This window comes from Littorina saxatilis, linkage group LG13 (genome assembly GCF_037325665.1).
Source record: "Littorina saxatilis isolate snail1 linkage group LG13, US_GU_Lsax_2.0, whole genome shotgun sequence".
In the NCBI taxonomy this organism is placed as follows: Eukaryota; Metazoa; Mollusca; class Gastropoda; order Littorinimorpha; family Littorinidae; genus Littorina; species Littorina saxatilis.
The window spans coordinates 20,987,767-21,008,445 of NC_090257.1; the positions used below are offsets into that span (position 1 = coordinate 20,987,767).

Genomic DNA, 20,679 nt, shown 5'->3' on the forward strand with positions numbered 1-20,679 from the left:
CTTCCTAGCAATGAAACGAAACAACAACAAAAACAGCCAAAGAAAAAATCAAAATAGCAAGCACAGGTAAGCAATGAAAAAGAAAGAAAAACAGCCCCAAGAAAGCAAACAAATGATACAATCTAACCTTTTTTATCTTCACATTGACGTTACACAGCTGCGGCATTCCCTGGGAATCCTGGGAATGTTGCAGAAGATCAATCTTCAGTTCCATCTTGTCCGGGTCCGAGTTGTCGTGGTTGTACATGCCTCCGTCGTTGTTGAAATCAGAGTTGATTCCGCTCAGGCCGTGCTTTCCGCTAAAAGAGGAGCTCAGGGGGTCGAAATCCTCCGGTGTGATTCCTGCTATGACGCTGTCCTCATCTGTAGGTTCTGTGCAAGTTTTGAATGGAACTATAAAATCAGAGTCAGTTTGTGGACATGAAGTAATATAAAAGTGAAACTTGTGTTTTATAAACTTTTTTTTTTTTTTAGATATCGTTTCGTTAAAAAAATCTTCATTTCCCCCTTTTTATTTTTATAATTCTTTACCTCAGTTGCATGCAGGCTGCTTCAATTCTTAGGATTTTTTGCCTTTGTGATTTTAGTTGTTGATTTTTTTTATAAGGCAGGGAGCATCATTCTAAGGACTTTTTTTTGTAAAAAAAAAAAATCTTGTTTTCCCTGATTTCACGGAGAAAGTGGTAAAAAATAAAAGTACAAAATTAAAAAAGGACAAAAAGAGAACAAATAAAAAATGTTGTCTGGTAGGTTGTTACAGGACAGTGGGTTTTGGAATAAATGAGGTGCGAAATAATTCCAATCCATGGGGAGGCTAAAATCTTTCTGATGGTCTTCGAAAAGAGAGAATGCTTTATGTCCTACAGGCTAAATATTTCGCCTCTTAAGGACAAGATATGGGTTATATGATTCGAGTTTTACGCCCTCATGGCTTTTGACGAGATACACAAGTGTATGCGTGTTTAGGTGGCATCAGCCATCTGCACTTATCAGACATGGGATTCAGAAAAAGTGATAATTAAGAAAAAAAAAAAGTGGGGGTCTGGGGGCCGCAGAAGGCTCCCAGTAGGGTCCAGGGGCAACGCCCCAGGTCGGGGTCTGGGGGCGAAGCCCCCAGAAGCTGAAGGTTTTTAGTATTTTAGACACACAAAAATGGCCCTGAAATGCATATTTCAGCTTAATCATAGCCCCCCCCCCCCTCCCTTTCTCTTCCTTCCCATGTTTCTCAAATTAATTTTACGCTAAGACTCAAAATAAGGAGGAGAAAGAGAGAGAGAGAGAGAGAGAGAGGCGGGGATGGGGGGGGGGGGGGGGGGTGGTGGCGTGTGACGGTGTGGTTTCAATGTTCTTACCTTGTCGGTGCCAAACGACCCCAGTGACCGATTACACGACTGGGTTTTCAGGATAGTCAGGTGCTTGTTGCTTTTCAAGTGGCTTTTGAGGGCAGTCTTTCCATTGGAACCGTAGTTGATAACATTAACATCGTTGCACAAAGTGCACTAAGCTTTTCCCGGCAAGTTGATTTTAGCAAAAGCATCGCCAACTTTCAGTTTCACGTCTTGTGTCTTCTGGCCTTTCTCGTATTTCCAGCTCAATGATACAACTTCATCGAGCCAGTCGAATCTCCGGAGATTTTTCTTGTACTTCTGCTGGTCAATTTCCCGGGATAGAACGGTTTCGTCTCGCTTTAGCTTCCTCATCATTTTGGCAAGTGGCTCGAAGCGATGTAAAAATGGCGCCGAATCATTCTCATACGGTATGCTTTAGCTTATACTGAATCCCCGATAGCTACGTTGAAACGGTGACTGTAGGAGACAAAGACACAGAGCGCGTTCCCATACGGATCGACCAGCAACAGTCTGACCGTTTTAGGAACCAACCGTTCAAGAATAGTATGGAATGGAGCGTCGCGATCAGCGGACCGGCCGAAAAACTTGGGTCTTTACCTACATATACCCCAACATTTTCTCAGCGGATTTGCACGAATCTCAAGAATGATCCCTGGAGCCTAAAAATTTACGGAATTCCGTAATTTTACGGAAGAATCCCATGTCTGACTTATGGCAGAATGACCGAGGTCTTTTACGTGCCATTGTGGTGACACGGGGGTGGGACATGGCTTCCGTCTCTGGGTCTGCACATAAAGTTGACCCGTGTCCGTCCCGGCCTGAATTCGAACCTGCGACCTTCCGATCACAAGTCCAGTGCTCCACCAACTCATGAGCTACCGGGTCCCCCAATGGTCTTCGTCTATTTAGCTGTTTTATATGTAGACCACGGTGCACAAGCTAATTTACATCATGTCATATCACCAGTAAGATAATTTACCCCTATTCTAACTCACAACCACCCACCCACCCCCCTCCCCCCCCCCAACCCATCCCCACCACCACATATAATCTCTTTGCCCAACCCTTCCTCCTACAGTGGGACCCCCTTTTTAGACCTCCACAAAGCTGAGAAAATTGAGTCTTAAAATGGGGGTAACTTTACCGAGGCAACGAACAGACAGTCTGAGAAAACAAGGTCTTAACAAGAAGAGCAAACGCTCGATCGAGTCACTTTCGCAGTTCTGAATATTATATGAGGCATCAGATGGACAGGAAGAAATTGCTATTCACAACACAATGAGTCACGTTCACATAAAATTTGAGCCCGGTCACTTTTATAGTTTCCGAGAAAAGCCCAACGTTAAGTTGTGTGTTGCCGAACAGAAAAGGCTAGTTATCTCCCTTGTTTTTCTGATAACGTTCGTAAAAGGCTACAGATGTAAATACTTTGATGTAAAGAATAATCCTACAAAGTTTCAATCACATCCGATGAACTTTGTCAAAGATATAAAATGTCTAATTTTTCCTTTGACGCTGACCTGTGACCTTGAAAAAGGTCAAAGGTCAACGAAACCATCGTTAAAGTGTAGAGGTCATTGGAGGTCACGACTAAACAAAATATGAGCCCGATCGCTTTGATAGTTTCCGAGAAAAGATATAAAATGTCTAATTTTTCCTTTGACGCTGACCTGTGACCTTGAAAAAGGTCAAAGGTCAACGAAACCATCGTTAAAGTGTAGAGGTCATTGGAGGTCACGACTAAACAAAATATGAGCCCGATCGCTTTGATAGTTTCCGAGAAAAGTCCAACGTTAAGGTGGTGTCTACGGACGGCCGGCCGGCCGGCCGGACAGACTAACACTGACCGATTACATAGAGTCACTTTTTCTCAAGTGACTCAAAAAGGAGGGAGTCTTAAATTGGGGGGTCTTAAAAGGGGGTTCCACTGTAGCCGTATTTCTCATCCCAAACTTGCAAAGGAAACCAAAGTGCACTGACCCACTCTCTGCAACTCCTCCTCCTCCCAGGCAAAAGATGCAGATGACATTTCAACCGTGATGCCGTTGTCCACCTCGTTGGGAAAAGGTGCCACTTCCTCCATCAACAGAACTTCCTGCACATTGCAAATCAAACATTTGATGTACAGTCATACAAAAAATCTCCATTTTAAGACTCCATCCACATTAGGATCTGATTTTCTTTTCAAAGTGTCTGTATTGAGATAAAACGCGTGATGTAAAAACTAGATTTGATGATGTTACCTGTACACGTTCCCGTACACGTCCTGAAAAGTGCTGATCTTGCTATTATAACTAGCTATGAGCGTTTTATGTGTTTTAACGGGACCCTGAAGACAATGCTATGCCAGTTATGCCAGGAGAAACTCAAGTCGTTGGACCGTTACTTCTTCTTCTTCTGCGTTCCCAGCCATGCTAAATTGTCAATCCAGTCTGCAGGGCGAAGTCCGCAGTCCGCCGCAGCGACGGACCGGTATACATTCCAGCCTTACTTTTCACCTACAGAGAGGTGCCGCAGGACAGCCTGGGATTTCTCGCCCTTCGAGCTGCTGTTCGGGAGTATAATTACCTCAGCTTTAAGACTTTTTCCCTTTAAGTACTTCATTTCCACGATTTTTTGAAAGTCAAGAAAAAGGTTGAGGTACTGTATGAATGTTAAAGACAAGAAGGGCAAAGCCCATACGACTCACATGCTTGACCTTGACCTTGACATGACCTTGACCTTCAGGGTCAAGGTCAAATAACTAAACCTAGCAATGACATCATACACTAAGAACTGCTTTACACATTTTTCCTACCAAAATACATGTGACCTTGACCCAAGGTCAAGGTCATCCAAGGTCATGCAACAAAAAGCTGTTAATTCAAGACATAGGAAGTACAATGGTGCTTATTGGCTCTTTCTACCATGAGATATGGTCACTTTTAGTAGTTCACTACCTTATTTTGGTCACATTTCATAAGGGTCAAAGTGACCTTGACCTTGATCATATGTGACCAAATGTGTCTCATGATGAAAGCATAACATGTGCCCCACATAATTTTTAAGTTTGAAACAGTTATCTTCCATAGTTCAGGGTCAAGGTCACTTCAAAATATGTATACAATCCAACTTTAAAGGACCCTTGCGACCTTGACCTTGAAGCAAGGTCAACCAAACTGGTGTCCAAAGATAGGGCTTACATTGCCCTGTATAGCATACATAGCTAAGGTTGCCATTCTCGATAACTTCAGAAAAAAATGCGAAAATGTGAAAAATGGTCGTTTTTAAGACAACAATTACGGCCCCTGTGACCTTGAAGTGAGGTCAAGTTGCCGCACATGTTTTTTGAGATCTTGTAACCATACACCATCAGGCCACATCAGGTGTTGATAGACTTAATAGTGTCCAAGAAATATCCAACGTTAAAGTTTTTCGGACGGACGGACGCCGGGACGGACGGACGGACGGATGGACGGATGGACGGACGGACGGACGGATGGACGGACGGACGGACGGACGGACGGACGGACGGACGACTCGGGTGAGTACATAGACTCACTTTTGCTTCGCATGTGAGTCAAAAAACAGCAGGTGCAGGGTAACAACATATGTTAAGGAAAGAAAGACACTGACAAAGGACATGAAAATTAAGTCAGAAGAAGGTATGCACACAGACAGGAGTCAAAGCTTACTTTATATCTGACACAGGCCACGTTGGCATCAGCAAGGGTTCGAATCCCATGTATCATGAGAGCTAAGGCAAAACTGATGGCGTACAGCACAGCAATGACAGTGAAAGCCTGCAACATGTTAAAACAAATAATGTTACTGACTGGCAAACATTCACAACTCAGTGGAAATCATCATCATCATCATTGTCGTCATCTTTGTCGTCATCATCATCATCATCATCATCAACATCATCATCATCATCAATCATCATAATCAATCATTGTCATCATCATCTATCATCATCAATCAATCAATCATCAATCAATCATCATCATCATCAAACATTCACAACTCAGTGGAAATCATCATCATCATCATCATCACCATTGCCGTCATCATCATCATCATCATCATCATCATCATCATTAATCGTCTCCCTTCTCATCAATCTTGTCCTTTCTCCTTGTTCTACTTACTGGTATGACTAATCGCATATCACATGTATTACTTGTAGCCTTAAAACCAATACTAGATATGAACTAGTTGACCAAAAATTGGGAAAGATAATTGGTTTCTTGCCCCTGCCAAGATGGCTATATATGCTTAGATGCGAACCAAATGCAATGTTAACTTTTTGAAAACACACAAGCTAGCACCTTCAAGCGCAAACTTGAACTAATCACTTCAATCCCTAACCTCTGCCGTGTCGAGGTCGTTTCCTGTGAGGATGTATGCGATGAACATGACGACGGAAGCGATGACAGGAATCATGGGAACTAAAGACGTAATGATGCTCTGTAGAAACGACGCCTTCTCCAACGCTGACTGCTCCTCACTGCGCTTCTCTGCAAGGAGTAAACATTTGCTTGTTTGATTGGACGTGTCATGGGAAATCAGCGCACAGACAGAAAGATAGACAGGTACATACACACACACACTACACACCATTCCAGCAAATATCACAGTCCCTCTACATTCCCATCCCTGTCTCTTCCACCTTACTCCCCTTTCTTTTTTGCTTGCCCCCTCCATCTTTCCTTCTCAAGCACAAGGGAGGGCAATGACAGACACGACCAAAAAGACACACACACACACACACACACACACACACACACACATACACAGTGCCAGCCACACACACACACACACACACATACTTGCTATCCGTGCGATGAAGGAGGGCTCCCAGGCGTTCATCTTGATGAGCTTCATGCAGGTGATGACCTCTGTCATCAGCCCCACCCTCTCCCCAGTCAGTGTCACCGCCTCCATGCGGTAGTGTTCCAGGGCGTCGGCCACAAATTTCTGCACACAGTTCAAACACAAACTCATCAGCTTATAACGGACGAATTCCAGAAATAACTCTGTCGGTTTTGTATGGGTTGTGAAAGAGTGAGTACCCTTGCTTTACTCGGACAAACATCACGTGATTCCTGTACACGTATTTCTTCTTCTTCTTCTTCTGCGTTTGTGGGCTGAAACTCCCACATGCACTCGTGGTTTGCACGAGTGGAATTTTACGTATATGACCGTTTTTACCCCGCCATTTAGGCAGCCATACGCCGCTTTTGGAGGAAGCATGCTGGGTATTTTCGTGTTTCTATAACCCATCGAACTCTGACATGGATTACAGGATCTTTTTCGTGCGCACTTGGTCTTGGGCTTGCGTGTACACACGGGGGTGTTTGGACACCGAGGAGAGTCTGCACACAAAGTTGACTCTGAGAAATAAATCTCTCGCCGAACGTGGGGACGAACTCACGCTGACAGCGGCCAACTGGATACAAATCCAGCGCGCTACCGACTGAGCTACATCCCTGCCCCGTACACGTGTTTGAGACACACCCTCTCGCTAGTGACTGGCCTGTAATGTTACGTGGGAAAGCTTCACAAATGCGAAGAAATTGACATTATGTACGTGCGCATGGTATCGACCATCAAAAGCTGCAATGACCTAGTACACAATAAACCACTCACAAACAATAACATATGCAATAAACCTGAGAACGAATGAACAGCAGAGTCTTGATCGTACTTGTACAAGCATTAAATTATACTTCTGGAACTTGAGAAAAAATTCAATGTGGCTGCAAGAACCTACACAATAAACCACTCACATGCAATAACATATGCAATAAACTTCAAACTAAGCGTAAACCTCAATTGAAAATGTCTTTGAAAACAGCTGATAAGCATTAAAAAACATAATCTTAACATTGTACACATGTGCACCCATGCTTGTCGAATAAAAGTTTCATGCACTAGCTGTTAAGGGATTCTAAATTACTTACAGCACATTATTCCGACGTCAGATGTTTATGGTTGAGATCCACGTCCCCAACATAAAACCTTAATCGTCTGATTCATTCCCTCGCTGGCTAGGTAAAGGCATGTAAAGCTTAAATGGAAAATCTCCTTTTTACTACAGGTAAGAATCACATTTTTAGCAAGCACTGTTTGTACCCCAATTCCAAGCTACACTCCAAATTTCAGCTCAATCGACCCATAGGTACCAGAGATCTAAGTCTAAAAAGAGACAGATACACGCACAGACAGACAGACAGACACATGCACAGACAGACAGACAGACAGCCAGACAGCCAGACAGACAGACAGCCAGCCAGCCAGCCAGCCAGCCAGCCAGCCAGACAGACAGACAGACAGACAGACAGACAGACAGACAGGGTGAAACCTATACACGTTGTATATACGGGGGTGTAATGAACAGCAGACACCGTACCAAGACAATAAACAAGACGATGAAGGTTCCTATGCCAACCAGCGCCCAGACGCCCATGAGAAAGACCAGGTAGACGCTGCCGGCGATAAACACCAGCGGGCCGCCCAGAATGAAGGGTCCGTTGGCCATCACCTCGTACAGTCGCTGCCCATCGTTGCTACACATATTCACCAGCTGAAAATAAGACAACAGGTACGGTAAGGTACAGCACTTGGAACCTCCCTTTTAAGACGATATATCCATTATAAGATTATTAATGCAAATTGTATAAATTGTATATATCAAGTGGTGTTTTGATTGAAATTGTAAAGGGCTTCAAGCTGTGGGGATCCAGCGCTATATAAATGTTCCATTATTATTATATTATTATGAAGTTCTCAGACCTTCCTTCTTCATAAGTGTCACTTTAAAATGTACCTCCATTATTAAACTCCCTCTCTTATAAGACCTACGTTTCTCAGATTGTAGGCAGTCTTACTTCTATTTCATAAAGTTCTGTGATCAGTATTTACACGGCTCTTAGAAATTTGGGTTATGCCTTCTCCCCTGGGAAAGCGAGCTGCTGAACAGTAAGGCGATACCCTTTCTTTCTGATGTGTCAAGTTGTGTTTTCCAAGCCCCAAGACTTTTGTTGTGAACTTGGGATCTCTTTCTTGTGTATGCATGCACTAGGAAATGTTTGGGCAAGAAGAGTATGTGAAAAGTTGATTCTGAGAAATACCATGGTCGAACCCATGCTGATCAAATAGCGACAAACTGCAGGTTTCAAAGCTAGTGTGCTACTGATTGGGCCATATCCAGACCTGCCAACCCTTGCAGGGCTCCCCATAGATGTCCCTCCTAGTGGGTCCCGGGACCCCCACTTTCAGTTTCTAGAGGGTCCATGGACCCCCATTGCAGAAGTGTAGAGGGTCCCAAGGGTTCAAAAGCCAAAAAGTCCCGTTGTACTCATAAAACATTGTGGTCACGCATAGATTACTGTGAAGTGTCTTTATCATTGAAATATTCTAGGAAGACATAACGTGGCACACACACACACACACACACACACACACACACACACACACACCTACCTATTTCTTGGATTTTGCTACCTAAGAAAAGGGGCATTACCACCCACCTAAGATTATTAATCAAAACAGTTTTTTGGAGAAATGCTCTGTTTTCTACAGTCATATGGGCGACAAAAACCCAGACTCATCAAATTTTAGTGAACTCACTCGACAGCACTACTATTCCAAATTTGGTTACCTAAAATTCAAACTTTAATCAATCGATTTGGCCAATTAACAAAAAGAAAAGATGGGCAAATGGGTCGCAAAATGTTTGTCAGAAGTCAGGAATATTGCCAATTTAAAGATTTGGTTTCATTACCACGGAATTTTGGTGGGGATTAAAAACCTTCTCTCCGGGTATACAGTCGTATTCTGGCCTTGCACTTAAAAAAAACAAGAATGAAATTCGTTGGAAAAATTGTTGTAACTACTCTTCGGTAAAACATTGATGAAAGCTTCTTTGTCAAAACATTCTTTAGAACCTTTTCTAAGATCCCCAAAAAAGATTTCTGCCAAAACACGTAAAAAGTGCATTTTTGAAGATATTTTTCTTTGTCTCTAAAATCGGTGGTAGTGAGTCTGGACGGTTGCCTAAGAAATACTGAAACAACTTTTTTATGTTTCATTTTCACCCAACCATTATGCCTTGGACGTTTAGAGATAACTATGATGAAGCGATCTCCATTGACTTTTTTTGTGATGGGAATCAATTTGTTCCTGTAATGCCACTGGTCGTTTTCATACGCAACCAAATCCAACCAACTTTACTACCACGAGTTCATGTTTTACAAAAACACGTTGAATGGCCACCAACTTCCACCCATGTTGTTTTTACTCTTATTCTAGTCTATTTTAGATTAAATATCAATCATCTTTTTTGATGATGTGCGTTTGGTTTTTTTACTGTGAAAATATTTTACGTCTCTAGGTAGCCGTTGTCGTGGATTAGGGTTAGGGTTAGGGTTAGGGTTAGGGTTAGGGTGATTTTTTTTTTCAAATGTCATGTTTACGCAATGCACTTATCTATTACAATACCGGGCAGTAAAACTGCTGGCCGACAGTTGAGCAATATTTATGTCAGTTTTTTTCTGGTTTTTTTTTCGTCTGTAGTCTTTGACCTCATACCAACTGCACACAATATCCATAGAGTACGGTTTTACCGACAGTTGCAATGTTAAACATAGACGTGAATGGCCCGGAAAATATTTAATTATGATTTTAGAAACAAATTTGTAAAAACGGGTTTTTTGAAAGTAAAAAAGTAAAAAGCTGTAATTCAGCACAAATGAAACCATTAAGCTATTGTCGTCCTCCGCTGTGACCCGAAGACCAAGTCGGTTAGAAGTTACAATTTGTTCGGTCATTAAACCTTGTCTGCCGATTTGATATATCTTGGGGCTTGACGGAGACTGACTTGTCTTGTGCAAAATGATGACTGTGACGGTTTCAGTTCTGCCCGGTATCATGTTGGAAAATATTTCTTCCCATGCACTCGTATGATTTCCAGTTAATCTGCAATTGTGCGAACAATTTGGCAGCAGGCACCTTTGAACTCTTCACTTGAACAAATTTATTGGTAAATATTTAAACTTTTTTTTTTAAATAATGAATTTGATGCTTTGAAATCATATTTAGCGGTTCATTGTCAATTTACAAAACATATCATATGACATTGATATGAACTGATTAATTTTGACAACAAAAACGAAAAACACCACAATAACAACCATTAAAAACAAACAAACAAACAAACGAAGCACACACACACACACACACACAAACAGTGACTAATGACACTGACACACACCTACTGGCACTGACACTGAGTGCCATACCACAGTAAGACTCAGTACGAGCTCTAGACGAAACTTATTTTTTTAAACACATGTCATAGCACGCTGTTTGACGATCAAAAGCATTTTTACTTATGAGTTTCTGTAGTTTAGTCTTGTGGGGTGTTTCCGTATTTATTTTGTTCATTTTTCAATCAATCAATCAATCAATATGAGGCTTATATCCCGCGTATTCCGTGGGTACAGTTCTAAGCGCAGGGATTTATGTTTTTATTTTTTTTAATTAATTTTTTTTATGCAATTTATATCGCGCACATATCCAAGGCGCATGGATTTATTTATGCCGTGTGAGATGGAATTTTTTTTACACAATACATCACGCATTCACATCGGCCAGCAGATCGCAGCCATTCCGGCGCATATCCTACTTTTCACGGCCTATTATTCCAAGTCACACGGGTATTTTGGTGGACATTTTTATCTATGCCTATACAATTTTGCCAGGAAAGACCCTTTTGTCAATCGTGGGATCTTTAACGTGCACACCCCAATGTAGTGTACACGAAGGGACCTCGGTTTTTCGTCTCAACCGAAAGACTAACACTTGAACCGGAGAAAATTGGTAACGCCCTGACCCAGAGTCGAACTCGCAACTTCTCGCTTCCGAGCGCAAGTGTGTTACCACTCGGCCACCCAGTCTCTTGTCTTTATAAAAAAAAAAGTAGAGGATCTGTCAGTGTCATTGGTCTTTACATCGAACGTTTGGTTTGGGGGCTTGATAGGTCTACTCAATTTCTGGTAAAGTTTTGAAAATAAATTCAGCAGGAGCTTTTACTTTTACTTTACACTTTCTGTTCTCAATAGAAAAAAACCCACTAAAACATTAGTAACATTTCCACAAGTGCAAGTAACATTTCCACAAATGCGAGTAACAATCCACAATATTCTTTAGGTTACATTCCATTGTGGGTAACAATCCACAAATAAGGTAGCAATCCAGATCTGGAGTGAAGGAACCATCCACTGTGATAGGACACAATCCACCAGTTAAGTTGCCATCCACATGTGGATGGCCACCTAAATAGGCCTTAGGTCGCCAATCGTGTGGAAAGCAGAATGCACACACACACACACACACACACACACACACACACACACACACACACACACACTTTTGCATCAGTTTCAACCTCCTTTCCGATTTCCTTCGGGTGAAATTGACATCGGTGCTTGCGAAATCTGAAAGCTGTACCTCAAGTACCTAATAGCTGACGATTGCAGTCTGAAAATAGTATCTACGGTAGTCGCACGATGAAGGGAATTTAGTGCGTCCCAGGACCCCATCTTTGAAATGTTAGTGCGTCCCGGGACCCCCTCCACACATTTCTAGTACGTGTTTTCAGTTTCTAGTGCGTATAGGACGCAGGGACGCGCTTTGGGGAGCCCTGCCTTGTGAAGCCTCAAGTGTAGCAATTTAGATTTTTTTTTTTAAATTTTCAGCGTAGCAAATGGTGTTTGAGTGTAGCCTTTTCTAAAAAATGTATTCAGACATCTGCATTTATGCCATCTTGTACAAGAATAGACATTTTTAATAAAGTTTCACGAGAATGCAGATCGAAACATAAAATGCCCATTAGAAAGCCAGTGTGTTAATGATTGAGCCATATCTACAGGGATCGCGTTAACGCATGTTTTTTTGCGTATTTGACGCGTTTTAAAATGCGCCCACGCATCGCATTTTCCCGGCGCTTATGCGTAACGCGTACGCAAAACAACTTCTATTCAAAACGGCACGCTCAGCAGCACATCCCAATACTGAATCAGACTATAGCACGCACGCGCGAGTTTAGAATCTCTAGTCTGTTCTGGATCAAACATAGCACAAGCGCTCGAGTTCAAATCTAAAGTCTGTTTTGGATAAAACAAAATGAGGTGACGTGCTCTCGGCATAAGAGTGTCGCAAGCGACGCAAAGCAACGCCGGTCGGTTTTCTGAAACAGAACATACAACCAAAATGCACTGGGCGTGTGGCGCCAAATCTAGGCCGAGAGACGCTTTCAGTTCAAGCCTGTCTTTGATTCATTCAAAACAGCATGCAACGGTTGTAGACAGGGCTTGCCGCGAATTCCAGAGCCGATGTGAGCGCCGGAAATAGGTGAGTGAAATGCGTGCTTTTGACATGATTTAACTGTGTGACGCAAAATCGGTTCTGCTTTACGCGTTTTTTGGCCGACATTGCGTAAGCCGTACGCAATTTGAAAAATCCTAGAGCGATCCCTGATCTAAGACCGCATAGACTACACAGGCAGATGATCGAATTCCACCTCTCCAATTTTCTTGTCCTTAAGACTGCGTAGCCTCAGCATCTTTCTGTACAGCAGTCCCATGGCCGCTTCTCTCACACGCATTCCTGAAACAACCGTCAAATCATCATTAACAGGTTTACTGTGGAACTCCCCTTTTATGGACTTCAAAATTCTGGAAAAAATTAAGTCTTAAAAGGGAGGGTCAGTCTTAAAATGGATGTAAAGTAACAGAAATTACAGTTATTACTTTAGAAATCTAAAAAAATAGGAATAGGAACAAGAGACTGCAGGTGAGAAGAACAAGAACCCTAACACAAACACACACACACACACACAGAGAAACTGGCAGACAAAGACAGACACAGCAATATAGTCAGACGGAAATACAGAAATTAAGACACACAGAGACACATAGAAACACAGGCAGAGAGACAACAGCACACACAAAGGCTTTTTTTTAAAACAGAAAACACACACACGAGCGCACACACACACACCAAACACACACCCACACCACACACACCACACCCAACCACCCACCCCAATACCAACACCCATACCAACACACACACACACTTACCTGTCCAATAGTTAAAGCACCAAGCGAGGGAGAAGGTGAGAGAGCGGAGGATCTCACACAGAACCAGCATGCACACAATCATGATGCTCTTCCACACGGGCGACTCGGGCTCCTCCACCTGTTTCAACACCAGGCGAAGCATGACGGCCTGCAAGAAAAAATAAACTTAGATGTCCGTTTTTTTTTAAAGTCTTGTGAGTAACACAGAGGTTTATGGGAAATCTGTTTCCCCTCCTTCAACCTCATATAATGGGTAGCACAATAGACCAATCGCTGTGTATAGTGCCAAAAGAATGTTGACTGCTCTTCGACCAATGACTGTGAAGCAGCGGAGCATAGGTGATTTCCCTCTATTGTCAAAAACGGATGCACACACAGTCAGACAAGCACATAAGCAGGCTGCCAGACAGACACAAAGAGTCAGTCAGCCAGCCAGCCAGCCAAACAGTCAGACAAACAGTCATGCAGACAAGCACATAAACAGACTGCCAGACAGACACAAAGAGTCAGCCAGCCAGCCAGCCCAGCGGAGTCCCTGAGGCGAACTGCAGACTTCATCACATCAACAACATTGACAGTCTAGCATGGCGCTAAAGAAGAAAGAAGAAAAGTAAACCATATTTGTACTCACAGATCCAACAAAGGAGAAGGTGAGGGTGATAAAGACGGTGATGCAAGAACAGATGAGACGTCTGCTGTACGCAGAACGTATTGCACGGCCCAGGCGAGCGTCTGACGGACCTCGCACTTTCAGCTCCTCATTCCATGCTCGCTCCAATCTGAAACAGGGATTTTACTGGTTGAATCGGGTGTCAGTCAATGCTAATGTCTTCTGGCAAGTGAGAAATGGCACAACCCAAGTCTGACCTGTATGCAGATTCTGCCCTCTTTTACATGAAACTTAAAGCTAGCACCTGAAGTTGGTCTGCAAGTAACCACACCCGATACATTCTTTTGATTTCTAACCCAAGCCCCCCATGTGGGAAGCAAAAATGATACCAGGACTCACAAAAAAGAGGGAACTGTTGCATGCATGCTTGCGATCATTTTTTTTAACTCATTGTCTCCCAGGTACGGATATATCCAAACCCACTCATTTGGCTCTATCTGACCAGGTTTCATATGGATCTATCTGACCAGGTACGGATATATCCGCTCAGACTGTTAGTTTCAGTCGTTTCCTGTAATGTCCATCTAACGCCTGCATTCCAGTGTGTTGATACACAGTTACTACACGTCACAGTTACTACAATTCTGAGTGACCTGCTGCAGCACAGCTGGTCTCGGCTAAAAAAATCCTTGGTCAACATAGGTGGGGTAGAAAGTGTTAAGCGCAGCAATCTTTATCCTGGTATAGCAATTGCTCTTAAAACGTAGCATGCTACTCTAAAAAGGAAAGTTGGCAGCTCAGCACTACTCAAGCCCTCACCTCTTGACATTGTATTCTGTGGTGTCCACTTCCATCCACGCCAGGTTGAGGATGGAACCGACGCCACGGCGATACAGCTGCCACACCAGTGGCGTCAACCAGGCGTACGTTGCCAGGGACAACAGGCTGGATCGCCCGATTTTGATCTCATCCACGCCAAGCTCCGTCGGCCTGCAAGGCACACACTAGATTAGTTTTGCAATCCATTAAGTATTCGGGATCCAGGTAGCTCAGGTGGTAGAGAACAGGACTTGTGATCCTCGGGTTGGGGGTTCGAATCCGGGATGGGACGGACACAGGTCAACCTTATGCGCGCGGACCCAGAGACGGTATCCATGTCCCACCCCCGTGTCACCACAGTGGCACGTTAAAGACCTCGGTCATTCAGCCATAAGTGCAGATAGCTGATGCCACCTAAACACGCATACACTTGAGTCTAAAGTCGGGAACATGCCCCCCAATGGCTTTGCCGTGAGGGCGTAAAACTTGGAATTTCATTCACCCAGTATTGTATCAAGATTCAGAGGATAAAAGATAAGTTGGACCTACATTAAAAATACGTATAGATTCAATAAAGGACCTCTGTCAGGTTTGTATGGGACGTGAAAGAGTGAAAGAGTCAATTAATCCTCTTGCTTTTATTGGGGCAAACTTTCATCATGTGCTCCTTGTCCCCGTGTTTCAGACACACCTCGCTAGTGACTGACCTACAGTGGGAAAGTTTGTGCATCAATAAAAGCAAGAGCATGAATCACTCATTCGCAACCCATAAAAGCCTGACCGAGTTATTTCCAAACATGGTATTGCTCTGGACACAGAAACACTGTCCTCTAACAACACATCCACACCGCAAAACTATCAGACGGTTTGGCAACCAGGGGTCAGACCACCAAACCAGGGGTCAGACCAATGCGCCAGGTCAAAAAGATACAATGGAACTCCCCCCCCCCCCCCCCCCTTTTTTTAAGACCTTCAAAAATGTGAGAAAATCAGGTCTTAACAAGAAGAGCAAAGCCCATATGACTCACATGCTTTACACATTTTTCCTACCAAAATACATGTGACCTTGACCCAAGGTCAAGGTCATCCAAGGTCATGCAACACAAAGCTGTTAATTCAAGACATAGGAAGTACAATGGTGCTTATTGGCTCTTTCTACCATGAGATATGGTCACTTTTAGTGGTTCACTACCTTATTTTGGTCACATTTCATAAGGGTCAAAGTGACCTTGACCTTGATCATATGTGACCAAATGTGTCTCATGATGAAAGCATAACATGTGCCCCACATAATTTTTAAGTTTGAAACAGTTATCTTCCATAGTTCAGGGTCAAGGTCACTTCAAAATATGTATACAATCCAACTTTGAAGAGCTCCTGTGACCTTGACCTTGAAGCAAGGTAAACCAAACTGGTATCAAAAGATGGGGCTTACTTTGCCCTATATATCATATATAGGTGAGGTATTCAATCTCAAAAACTTCAGAGAAAATGTGAAAAATGTGAAAAATAGCTGTTTTTTAGGCAACATTTATGGCCCCTGCGACCTTGACCTTGAAGCAAGGGGCCTTGTCATCATACACCATCTTGCCAAATTTGGTACTGATAGACTGAATAGTGTCCAAGAAATATCCAACGTTAAAGTTTTCCGGACGTCCGGACGGACGGACGGACGACTCGGGTGAGTACATAGACTCATTTTTGCTTCGCATGCGAGTCAAAAAGGAGGGAGTCTCAAAATGGAGGTACATTTTCAGAGGTTATGAACAGACAATCTGAAAAAGCAAGGTCTTAAAAGGGAGGAAGCCTTAAATTGGGGGGGGGGGGGGTGGTCTTGAAGGGAGGGCGGGAAAATGACTGAAGGCCATTAAAGCCCCAGTATGTCCCAAATGGTTTACAAAACGATTTAAATCTTCTAATGAAAAAAGCAGTTCTAACCTTATGGAACACACTTGCAATAGCATTTAATAGCATTAAATAAAACAGTTCGTTTGAATTGCTATTTAGCTCGCGTAAACCACACACCTGATTTCATGGTTTATGTAACCCCTGAGCCATCGTAAACCTGTGTGATCCACTTTCCTTTTTTTCACAATTTAGTCGTCGGTTTGTGATTTCAATGCGACTGGCTGTATCTGCAATAGCATGTTATTGTGTACCTCTGATTCTAAAACTCAACAAACGGCTGCGAGTCACACGAACTTGTCGACGGCGACTGGCTTCAAAGAAAGCGAGTGCTATGCAGAAAAATCGTCTGCTTTGAGACACGACCTTTCGTGACCCTGCTTCCGGGCTATCTTTTTCGAAACTTTGAAATCTTCGAATTGTACTGATCTTGTCTTGATGAAAAAAAAAAAAAATCTTTTATGACTTAAGAATGTTTGTGTTACAAGCTTTAGATTTTAAAAGTTAGTTCTAGCGCCAAAACGAGGCGCCTGATTGTAGATCAGACGGTCCACGAAAATAAATTCTTTGAAAATGTCTCACTCTCGACGGAAAGCAGCCAGGATGTTCCCGTTCGGTGAGCGTTCAAATGGAAGGGTGTTTGTACTGTGTGTAAAAGCCTGACAGTATCTGTGATGGTTTACGGGAGGCTAATTACTGTGCCTTTAAGGCATGAGAACAACACTGCCCATCTTGGCTTATGTACATGCATTTATGCTTGGTTAAAGTTATTGGTTAGCTTAGAGATTATTCAGGTTGCTAATTTGTTGACCAACCCTTGGACTGACCTGCAAGCTTATGTGCAGCATACTGGTACACAATACAAAAACGAACAATCAAACTGCAAGGAAAAACAAAGGAACATATCCCCTGAAATTGTGTTTCAAAAGTACGGAGAGACAGAATGGACAGACACACATACACATGCCAAATGCCAACAAAACAGACCAACAGATAAACTAAACAAACGTCTTCATTCTGTGCAACACATACACACACAGAATTACGGACATAGACACACACCCAAACACACCCAAGGACACAGACAGACAGACAGACAGACAGACAGACAGACACACACACACACACACACACACACACACACACACACATACACACATGCAGACAGACATACAGACACACACACACACACACACACACACACACACAGACATACAGACACACAAACACACACAAGGACACAGACAAACAAACACACACACACACACAAAGACAAACACACAGACAGACAGACAAGACAGACACACACACACACACACACACACACACACACACACACACATATACCATAACCCCTCAAATAAATTCTCCAACCAATTCTGGAACATGGCAGAGGGACATCTGGAAAGGGTATGTCATCACACACAGACACAAACACTGACCCCCCCCTCTCTCTCTCTCGCTCTCATGGCTCTCTCTCTCAAGTCTCTCTCTCTCTCTCTCTCTCTCTCTCTCTCTCTCTCTCTCTCTCTCTCTCTCTCTCTCTCTCTCTCTCTCTCTCTCTCTCTCTCTCTCTCTCTCTCTCTCTCTCTCTCTCTCCCAAGGACAGATTGTAAGAAAAGGCGTAGCCTTAAATCTTAATCCTTGTTAAATAAAGTCCAATTCAATTCAATTCAATTCAATTCATTCTCTCTTTCTCTCTCTCTCTCTCTCTCTCTCTCTCTCTCTCTCTCTCTCTCTCTCTCTCTCTCTCTCTCTCTCAACACTCCTAAAATCCCATAACTTCTCTTGTCTATCCTATGCAGACACCTTGCTGATGGGAGAGGATTAAAGGGACAAACTTTTTGAATGGGTATCAGTCACACACACACACACATACACCCTCCCTCCTTCCCCGTCCAACCCCCCTCCCCCCCCCCCCCCCCCCCCCCCCCATCTCTCTCTCCGCCACTTCTCTCACCCATTCTGTGCGAAGGCTTGGCTGATCGATCTGAAGAGGGTGGAGGGAGTCCAGGAGTGTGTGTCTGGACCTCCCCCTCATCCCTCTCCCCCTCACCTCTCTCTCTCTTCCCTCCCCTCCTCCCTCTCCCCATCACTTCTCTCACCCATTCTGTGCGAAGGCCTGGCTGATGGATCTGAAGAGGGTGGAGGGAGTCCGGGAGTGTGTGTCTGGACCTCCCCCTTTTTCCTTCTGGCCGCGGGCTTCACCTTCCATCGGGTCCATCCCATTTTACACTCCAGGTGACGCCACTACTACCCTGAAATCACACAAACATTCTCTTCATGAAAAAAAATGGAACTAGAATAAAAGGCGAAAACGATTTAAAAACAATTTTTTTTAAACAACAACACAATGACAACAACGCAGGCTTCACCTTCCATCGGGTCCATCCCATCTTTACACTCAAGGTGACGCCACTACTACCCTGAAATCACACAAACATTCTCTTCATGGATCTATCACGAAAAAGAAAGAAAAACAGTAACTGGAATAAAAAAAATAAAAAAAATAAAAAAAATAAAAATAAAAAAAGAAGAAAAAACCCAACAACAACGATGGTTTCGATGTCCATTTGGTCCATCCCATTTTACACTCAAGATGACACCACTACCATCCTGAAATCACACAAACATTCTCTTCATGGATCTATCGTCAAAAAGAAAAAAAACCCTGAAACTGGAATAATAAAAAAAAAAAAAAATTTAAAACACGCACAGGAAACAACAACAAAACAACGTTGGTTTCTCTTTCCAATGCACTCGTATCCGTAACACAACTTCCACCCTGCAAACACACAATATTTCCTTTAACTGATTAACCCAAAAAAAGAAGAAAGAAAAAAAGGAATTTTGTCCATACCATTTAACACTAAGAGTGACGTCACTACCACCATGTAAACACGCCTTAGCTTACTTCATGTAATAAGTTTTCTCCCGTTGTTTTTACCTGAATTTGACCCCAATGTGACCTTGAAATTTGACAATTAGAGTCAGTCTGACTTCGATGATATCGAAAGGCGATCAAACCATGAAAGTGCGTGAAGTTTAAAAGCTCTAGCTTCAGCAATGTCACCCAACCACAACCACCACAACAGCCATCGTCAACACTTCAACGGCAGCAACAATTCTAACAGAAACAAGTCGCGTTAGGCGAAAATACAACATTTAGTCAAGCTCAGTCGAACTCACAGAATGAAACTGAACGCACTGCATTTTTTCACAATGACCGTAGTCCGCCGCTTGTGCAAAACGGAGTGAAACTGACGAGCCTGTTCAGCGCTGTTGTGGTTTCGCTGTGCTGCATAGCACGCTTTTCTGTACCTCTCTTCGTTTGAACTTTCTGAGCGTGTTTTTAATCCAAACATATCATATCTATATGTTTTTGGAATCAGGAACCGACAAGAAATAAGATGAAAGTGTTTTTAAATCGATTTCGGAAATTTAATTTTGATCATAATTTTTATATTTTTAATTTTCGGAGCTTGTTTTTAATCCAAATATAACATATTTATATGTTTTTGGAATCAGAAAACGACGAAGAATAAGATGAAATTGTTTTTGGATCGTTTAATAAAAACAATAATTTTAATTACAACTTTCCGATTTTTAATGACCAAACTCACTCATTAGTTTTTAAGCCACCAAGCTGAAATGCAATACCAAACCCCGGCCTTCGTCGAAGATTGCTTGGTCAAAATTTCAATCAATTTGATTGAAAAATGAGGGTGTGACAGCTAGTGCCGCCTCAACTTTTACAAAAAGCCGGATATGACGTCATCAAAGGCATTTATCGAAAAAATGAAAAAAAAGTCCGGGGATATCATTCCCAGGAACTCTCATGTCAAATTTCATAAAGATCGGTCCAGTA

General features: G+C 42.9%; 1 protein-coding gene across 1 annotated transcript in view; it reads right to left on the bottom strand.

The window, feature by feature from the left end:
• The window catches only part of LOC138983855 (ATP-binding cassette sub-family C member 5-like), a 75,869-nt gene that overhangs the window by 28,771 nt on the left and 26,419 nt on the right, over positions 1 to 20,679 (bottom strand). Inside the window, exons 2-12 of the mRNA XM_070357196.1 lie at positions 18,917 to 19,069; positions 14,907 to 15,077; positions 14,109 to 14,256; positions 13,478 to 13,625; positions 12,916 to 13,001; positions 7,744 to 7,917; positions 6,161 to 6,308; positions 5,700 to 5,848; positions 5,024 to 5,131; positions 3,330 to 3,444; positions 128 to 372 (exon numbers count right to left, since the gene is read on the bottom strand). Of these exons, the coding sequence (XP_070213297.1) occupies positions 128 to 372; positions 3,330 to 3,444; positions 5,024 to 5,131; positions 5,700 to 5,848; positions 6,161 to 6,308; positions 7,744 to 7,917; positions 12,916 to 13,001; positions 13,478 to 13,625; positions 14,109 to 14,256; positions 14,907 to 15,077; positions 18,917 to 19,035 (1,611 nt within the window). The 5' untranslated portion in view covers positions 19,036 to 19,069. The remainder of the gene's footprint in view (positions 1 to 127; positions 373 to 3,329; positions 3,445 to 5,023; positions 5,132 to 5,699; positions 5,849 to 6,160; positions 6,309 to 7,743; positions 7,918 to 12,915; positions 13,002 to 13,477; positions 13,626 to 14,108; positions 14,257 to 14,906; positions 15,078 to 18,916; positions 19,070 to 20,679) is intronic.